Source organism: Peromyscus maniculatus, chromosome 21 (assembly GCF_049852395.1).
Source record: "Peromyscus maniculatus bairdii isolate BWxNUB_F1_BW_parent chromosome 21, HU_Pman_BW_mat_3.1, whole genome shotgun sequence".
In the NCBI taxonomy this organism is placed as follows: domain Eukaryota; kingdom Metazoa; phylum Chordata; class Mammalia; order Rodentia; family Cricetidae; genus Peromyscus; species Peromyscus maniculatus.
This window is the reverse complement of record NC_134872.1, coordinates 13,112,129-13,120,324: the sequence shown is the minus strand read 5'-3', so window position 1 is coordinate 13,120,324 and position 8,196 is coordinate 13,112,129. Positions and strand designations below refer to the sequence as shown.

The window sequence follows — 8,196 nt, the reverse complement described above, 5'->3', positions numbered from 1 at the left end:
AGCTAGAGGCCCTTTTGGCTAGAAAGCTTTTCAGCTGAGGAGTCCTAGAGGAAAGACGTGGCAGTGGCTTGTTCTTTGTCTCTCTGATCTTTCAGAATTTACCCCAATATCTGGCTCTGGTTTTGTTGTTGTTGTTTGTTTGTTTGTTTGTTTTTTCTATGTAACAGCATTGGCTGCCCTGGAACTCACTCTGTAGACCAGACTGGCCTCAAACTCACAGAGATCTGCCTGCCTCTGCCTCTCAAGTGCTGGGATTAGAGGCATGCACCACCACTGCCCAGAATGTTATAGTCTTTCTAAGAACGGAAAATTTTATTTTGATATAGTCCAATTTATCAATTAAAATTTCATTATTCATGCTTTCTTGTGTCCAGAAATATCTTTGCCTATGCCAATATTCCAAAGATTGTTTTCTTCTAAATGTTTGAAGGTTTTAGCCTCTAAATTTATTTTCTTGTGTGTGTGTGTGTGTGTGTGTGTGTGTGTGCACACGCGCGCTCGCGTGTACATGCATGTATGCTATGGTACATGTGTGGAAGTCAGAGGACAACGCTATGATAACAGTCCTCCTCTCCTTCTACCTTTATGTGGAATCTGCGGATTGAACTCAGGTTGCCAGGCTTGCACAGTGAACGGCTTTACCATGTTTCTGGCTTATAGTTTACATTCTGTTGGTCAATTTCAAGTTAATTTTAAAATGTGTATGCATATGTGTGCTGTGTGAGTATATGCCACATGTGCTGGTGCTGGTGCCCACAGAGGACAGAAGAAGGTGTCAGATCCCTGGGCAGGGATTACAGGCAGCTGTCAGCCACCCCAGGTGCTGGGGACCAAAGTGTTGTCCTCTGAGAAATTTCTGTTTATAAATCACCCAGTCTATAGTATTGGGTTATAGGAGCCTGAACAAAGACACACCAGAAATGAAACATGTTTATACAACATTTGGTGTAGGAGTGCTGATATCAACTTTATTCATGGTGATCAAGAATTAGAAACAACTTGAATATCCACCCATAGGGAATGAGTGTCCATATGTGGAAAATGTTCACAAAGGAACATGTGCTAGTATGTGTACTATGTACCTAGATCTCAAAAATTTTATCTGAGGCAAAGCCAGACACAAAAATACTATAGTGTAGCTAGAGTTTTCCTGCCTTGCCCTCAGTCAGGACAAATCTCTGTCACCCGCCAGTCCCACAGCCGCTCAGACCCAACCAAGTGAACACAGAGACTTATATTGCTTACAAACTGTATGGCCGTGGCAGGCTTCTTGCTAACTGTTCTTATATCTTAAATTAATCCATTTTTATAAATCTATACCTTGCCACATGGCTCATGGCTTACCGGCGTCTTCACATGCTGCTTGTCATGGTGGCGGCTGGCAGTGTCTCCTTCCGCCTTCTTGTTCTTTCTTTTCTCCTCTCTGTTAGTCCCGCCTATACTTCCTGCCTAGCCACTGGCCAATCAGTATTTTATTTATTGACCAATCAGAGTAATTTGACATACAGACCATCCCACAGCACTAAGCCAGACACAAAAGTACTATAGTGTATGGTTTATATCAAATTCTAAAACAGTATGTCTGATACTGCCAGAAAGGACAGTGGTTGCCTAGGGTAGGCTGAGGGTCCAGGGAACATGAGGATGCCTGGTGATGATGTGAACCATCCGTTGATTGTGGTGGTATTTCATGGGTGTATACATGTGTCTAAAAATGCATACTTAAAAAGGATAAATATGATTATATGTTAGTTATATATCAGCAAAGTTAATAGGTCAAAATCCATGCACACAACACCACCTGTTTCTCTTCCCCTGAGTTTCTCCAAGTTTGCAGTTATGTTTTTACTGGCTTCCTGTGAGTTGCTCGTCTTCATAGGCGGTGCGCACCAAGTGATCCAATGTCCTGTCCCATCCCTGACTGAATGCTAAGCATTAGCTGTGCAGGAGTGAGTGGATGCAGGGTGTACCTACCACAAAGGGCAGCAAATGGCTTTGGCCCCAATCACACCTTTACAGCTAGAGCTCAGTAGACTCCATGAGAGGTTGCTGGTCTTCCTAGGCAAGGGTGAGTCTGCACATTTCCTCAGTGATTGCTAGGATGGTCTTGTCTTTGATCTCAGGAAGGAACAGGTGAGTGTAGATGGCCCCACAGGCACAGAGGAAAGGAATGTAGAGGAAGAGGGACAAGCCCTTCTTTGGGTTAGAGGAGACCCCGGAGCTGGTGAGCACCACTCCCATTAGCCCTCAGTAGAAGGGAAGTCAACTTCCCCCTTTGCTCACATAGGGTCCCTCTGTCTCTCTGGATGGTGTCTCCCAGCACCAGAGTGTTCATGGCGACAAGAACAAAAACTAAGACAGGGCCCTCTACCTACCACGTGAAGGGGAACAACAGCCCCACCAGAAAGAATGTCGTCCACACGACTGTCTCACAGACCATGTAGGCAGCAGGCCAGGCTATCTGGTCCCACAGCTCTGTTGCCAGGATCCTTATCACTGCAGCTGCACATGGGACAAGAGAGAGGCAACGAGTGAATGCCAGCTAGAGTTCCCTGCCCTGCCTCTCCCTGGCCTCTGCCCAGTGAGCATGGGTGCTCTCCTCCGGCCATTTCCATCCCAGAAGCCTTAGTAGGTGGCTCTAGGGTCCACGGGTGATATTGCATTCACCCTTACTTTATCACTCACTCAGACATCCATTGTTCTTTCAGCAAAGCTCAAAGGCCAAAGGCCCTCAGGACCACTCCTCAGGGCCCATAGCAAAGCTGAGGATGGAGGCGAAGATGCAGGGCACGGCCAGGTAAGGCATCCTGGGAAAGCAGTTTAGGTAGGAGTGAGGCAGCATCCAGGCTGGATCCAGCTGCTCCTTCCCCCATCCAGATGACTGGAGGCACAGGGCCAATGTGAAGACAGCCCCCCAGCAGGTCATCAGAGAGTACCCCCTCAGCAGCAGCACCCAAAGGCCCACCCTTCCAATCACCACACTCTACAAAAGGAAAAGCTCTGAGTTAAAACCCCCACACCCAGCCACTGTGGTTGAAAGTTTCTTCAGTCCTGCCTGGCCTCACAGTCCAGATGAATCTCTCCCAACCAAGCTCCTACAAGCCACTTATAAAATAATCACTCAGAGGCTTTATATTAATTACAAACTGTATGGCCCATGGCTTCAGCTTCTTGCTAGCCAGCTCTTTCATCTTAAATTAACCCATTTCTATAAATCTATATGTTGGCACGTGGCCGTGGCGTTACCAGTCTGCTGGCATCTCGTTGCTCCTTCGGCAGCGGGCTCTCTGTCTCCCCCAATTCCTCCCTTCTTCTCTCTGTATCTCTGCTTGGATTTCCTGACTGGCTGTAAGCTTTCTTGCCACAGGCCAAAACAGCTTTACTTATTATCCAGTGGGAGCCACACGTATTCACAGCATACAGAAAGACATCCCACGGCAAGCCACGGTCCCTCTTGGGGACAGGCAATGGGGAACGAGACCTTGTGAAACAAGACAGTCTATTGTTTCAGGAGAGTTTGACTTGACTGATTTCCCTGGCAACTTTGGACCATCAGTTACCCAACTGACTTCTCATCTCAGAATAGTGGTGCGAACACCTCGCAAACATTGGTCCCTCAGTAAGTGCATGATAGCTCACTGTGTCCTACCAGAGTGGAACAGAAAATGGCTTGATGCAGACAACTCCAGGCCAAAGAGCATCAGAACCCCAGTGCCCTCCCACAGTAGGGCTGGTGGAGGGTGGGTTCACATCCACAAAAGCTGTGCGCAGCTCGCAGCTCCCAGTCCCGATGGCGGCATACTGGACTTTCTTGGCCAGCATTCCTGCCCCTTGGAAAACTGAGGAGGCACAGGCATATACCTAAGTTTGAGTCAGTGGAGGGGTACCTGTGAGGCACTGGCTCCCGGAAACCTCTCATGACTCCAAGCCACTGGAAGTCTCACCAGCCCTGGGGACAGGGCAGAGCAGGGGCCTCACGGAGTCATTCTCACACACAGGGCTGGTCACGTGCCTCTACAGGGTGCAACCCTGGAGCTGTTCCCATGGGCTCCATGCCTGGTAGTCCTGGCACACAGCCTGTTCCTCTTCCATCTCCTTACCCATGCCCTCAAAAGTGCTGCAGGGCTGAGGTGAGCTGGGGAGGAGGTGCTGAGCCTCCTCTGGGCTGAGTTGTGGGCTCCCCCGCCCCCCAAGATCTCCCTATCTCCCACCCCCGCCACCTCTCCCTTTGAATGCTACACAAATTTCTGCTACATCTCTGAATGCAAAGAGACTTCTTGTTTCAGACCCTGGCTTCTGTGTGTCAGTAAAGGTATACAAAAAGCCAGGTGTGGTGGCACATGCCTTCAATCCCAGTCAGTACTCTGGAGGCTGAGACAGGTGGATTTCTGTGAGTTCCAAGCCAATCAGGCCTACTACATAGTGAAACTGTCAAAAAGAGAGAAGAGAAGGGAGTGAGGGAGGGAGACAGAGCGAAAAAGAAAAGAAAGAAAGAAAACAAAGGTCTATACAGAATTAACGTCATCTTCCAATCCAGGACTTGAAGTCCCCACACTGGCTGGGTGACACTTTGGGGCTTCTGGTGGGACTGAACACACTCTGCACATGGCAGAGACACACATGATAACTGGATGCTGGCAGAACTGAACACACTGCACACAGCAGAGACATGCATGATGACAGGATGCTGGTAAATGGGGTGGAGTACCTCCACAGGTCCACCTGATTGGATGTGTGTCTTTGGCTTTCCAGTTCCTACCTTTGCCCTCAGAAGCATGAGTCACTTTGGCCAACGGTTAGTGAGCTAAAGGATCAGACAGCACCGTGCTCTGGGTGTGGCTTCTCACACCTCTGCCACCACCACACAAGCACGTTTCTAGGCTAACTGATCTGCATCACAAGGGAAAAGACAGATGTTTCTGCATCACTGACTTGCCCCAGCCCAGCCTTGACTGGCTGTGACCCCGAGTGCCATCAGCAGATCGCACAGCCAGCCCAGTAAATCAGTAAAAGATATAGTAAATGATTGTTTTGACCCAAGCTGGAATGGCTACCCACTACAGTAGGTAGGTGAGAATTTTAGGCATAAAGAAGGTTTTATTGGGTCTGGAAGATGGCTCAGAGGTTAATAGCACTGGCTGCTCTTCCAGAGGTCCTGAGTTCAATTCCCAGCAACCACATGGTGTCTCACAACCATCTGTAATGAGATCTGGTGCCCTCTTCTGGCCTGCAAGCATACATGCAGGCAGAATACTGTATACATACATACATACAGACAGACAGACAGACAGACATAAACCTAAAATAAACCAAAACCACACACACACACACACACACACACACACACACACACACACACACACACCCCAAGGGATCTTGTTTGAGTCTAACTACCTGTCTCTCATCTAGATCCCCAGGGATGTGCAGACAGTGGAGGTCATGGTTAACAGCACTCCATAGCTCTTTGAGGGCACGCCCTCCTCGGCTCATGGGCTGGATGGTCATGCGTGCACCTGGACATGTGCACAGCAAGGGACATCAGTTAGTAGCAGAGATCACTGTGACACCTCCCTCGGCGCTGCTCAGCCTGAAAGGGCCTGACTGAAGGGCCACCCTCACCGCACACATTGTAAGGGGTGAACAAGACGCCCCCAGCTCTGGCCCTCTGGACTTCTGTGAGGAAAGCATCTCTCAAACTGGCTCCCATCACAGCCCTCCACTGTAGCCCCCTATGTTCATGGGGTCTCTCTAGGTGTGGAGGTCTCTGCAATGGACTGACTGTCCCCCAAAGGTGTTTGTGTTAAAGGCTTGGTCATCAGAGAATTGCTAGTGAGAGGTGCCATAGTAGAGGCAGAGCCTTTGGGGGAGGTCTTGAGTTCACAGCAGGTATGCCCTTTAAGGGGACTGTGAAACCCCAGTCTCCTCTCCTCCCTCTTTGCTCCTGGTTTGGTAATGGAGTGGTTTTCTTCACACCCTCCCACTGTACCATGATGCTCTTCTGGACAGAAACCTCCAGAAGCAATGGTGGAACTTTTTATAAACTAATTGCAGTAAGTATTTCTCTACAGCAACAGGACACCCACTCTTGCAGTCTCTGAGAAGAGCTGGGCAGGACCACATCCTGGATGCTCACCACTGTCCAGGCTCCGGTGACTACCGAAGCTGCAGGGTCTTGTCTCAGGCCCACTCCCCCAGGTCCCACACAACACCTCCATAGTCTGTGGGGAAACGGGACTGGGAAGTGCCCCCACTGCTTTTCTTAGATGGTAACGAACGGCAAAAGCTGCAGGCCATCGGGTTTGGTTGGCAAGGTCTCAGGCACAGTAGTATTTGAAGACTGGATTCAAGGAAGTGTAAGGGGAGGGTGAACAGACAGATCTCTGAGAACCTGGCCCAGTGCCTCTGCGTTTCTGCTCACCAGAGCCTCTGGCCAATGGCAGGAGAGATTACATAACCACACAGACGAGCCAACTCTCTGTGCATGGCATTCAGCTGCCTTTCTCAGAGTCTGCTCTGCCCATTCATAAACAAAGGGGAAGGGTGGCGAGAACAGAAGATGCACGTGGACTCTACCACGGGTGCTGCCTAATGAACCTGCTCGATTACATAACCATGTCGAGCACTTTTCTGTTACTGTGGCAAAAATACCTGAAAGAATGGACTTAAAAGCAGGCTCCAGCTAACTACTGGAGGGAAGAAGCGTGAGGCTGGCTCCCTGCCATTGGGGATGAGACAGCAATCTGATGTCACTGGAAAAGGCACAGGTGCTGAATTAGTATTTCCCATTTCTTTCTTTCATTCATCTAGGGAAAGACTGCCGGGATTCAGTGAATGTTCAGAGGATAACTATTGCCTCCTTCCTTTTTACTTTTGTTTGGAACTGTACCCCTACTCCCACATAGTTTAGATGTGTACCCCAATAATGTCACCTCACACTGGGGGGAGTCCTAACCACTATGCTAGTACTACGTTTTAAATATCTGTGTCCTCATAAAAAAATTCATGTTGAAACCTAATCCTCAGCGTAATGGCATGAGAAAGTGGGGTCTTCAAGAGTAGGTAAGCCTTGAGGGCTCAGCCTCGTGGATAGAAAAGAGCAGTTGGATCCTTTTTGCCATTTGCTTATTTATTTGGTGTTGGGGGATTAAACCTAGGGCTCCATGCATGCTAGTCACATGCTGTGCTACTGAGCTGCACCCCTAACTTCAGACAGATATTTATGATTCATAACAGTAGCAAAATTACAGTTATGAAGTAACAACAAAATAATTTTATGGTTGGGGTCACCACAGTGTGAGGAACTGTGTTAAAGGGTCACAGAGTTAGGAAGGTTGAGAACCTCTCTTTTGTTCATGGCCATCTCGATTTGACCTACCTCAGATGACATTACCCCTTTACACACTCACCCAGTACTGCTTCTGACAAATATGGGGTGGGCTTACACACTGAATACTGCATGAACTGTCTCCACCCCAATGCTAAGCGTGTGGTGTGGTAACAGTGGCTCTCACAGACTCATACATGAGCTTAGTCACCAGGGAGTGGAGCTGTTTGAAAGAATTGTGAGAATTACGGGGTGTGGCCTGGTTGGAATAAGGGTGTCACTGAGCTTTGAGGTTTCAAAAGCCCGTGCCAGGTCCAGTCTCTTTCTTTCTGCCAGCGGATCAGGATGTGGTTCTCAGATGTGGCTCCAGCACCATGTCCCTATCATGATGGTAATTGATGATAATGGACTAAAGCCTCTGAAACTTTAAGCCCCCCAGTTAAGGATTTCTTTTATAAGTATTGCCTTGGTCATGGTGTCTCTTCACAGCAATAGAGTTAATACTACAATGTAATCCAATCCCGACTTTATCTACCCAGAGTTACCCTCAACTTCCACCAGCTGAAGGGCTCAGTCCCCAAGATTGACCCTATTTCAAATGAAAATTTCAAGTCCACGTTTCCTGTATTCTGACAGATCAGCTATGTAAATTGGGTGCTCTTCTGACCTTCTCCTTGGGTTTAATAAGTTGCTAGAACAACTTATGAAACTCAAATAAGCGTTTTCCTTTTGTGTACTGGCTTATTATAAAGATACAGATCAGGAACAGCCAGATGAAAGAGATGCACAGAGCAGAGAGAGGCTGGTGTCTGAAGCTCCCATCTCCAGGCACATCACCTTCCCAGCCCTTCACAGTATTCTCAAACCTGCGA

The 8,196-nt window shown here is 48.4% G+C and overlaps 1 protein-coding gene across 1 annotated transcript; it reads right to left on the bottom strand.

Annotated features, from left to right (window-relative positions):
- Nucleotides 1-1,915: 1,915 nt before the first annotated feature.
- On the bottom strand, nt 1,916-4,169 carry Slc2a11 (solute carrier family 2 member 11). The gene is given in 5 exon segments (XM_076557087.1): nt 1,916-2,245; nt 2,376-2,505; nt 2,749-2,983; nt 3,751-3,861; nt 3,979-4,169. Coding segments are annotated over 5 exon segments (789 nt in total). The 5' UTR covers nt 4,105-4,169; the 3' UTR covers nt 1,916-2,058.
- Nucleotides 4,170-8,196: the final 4,027 nt, after the last annotated feature.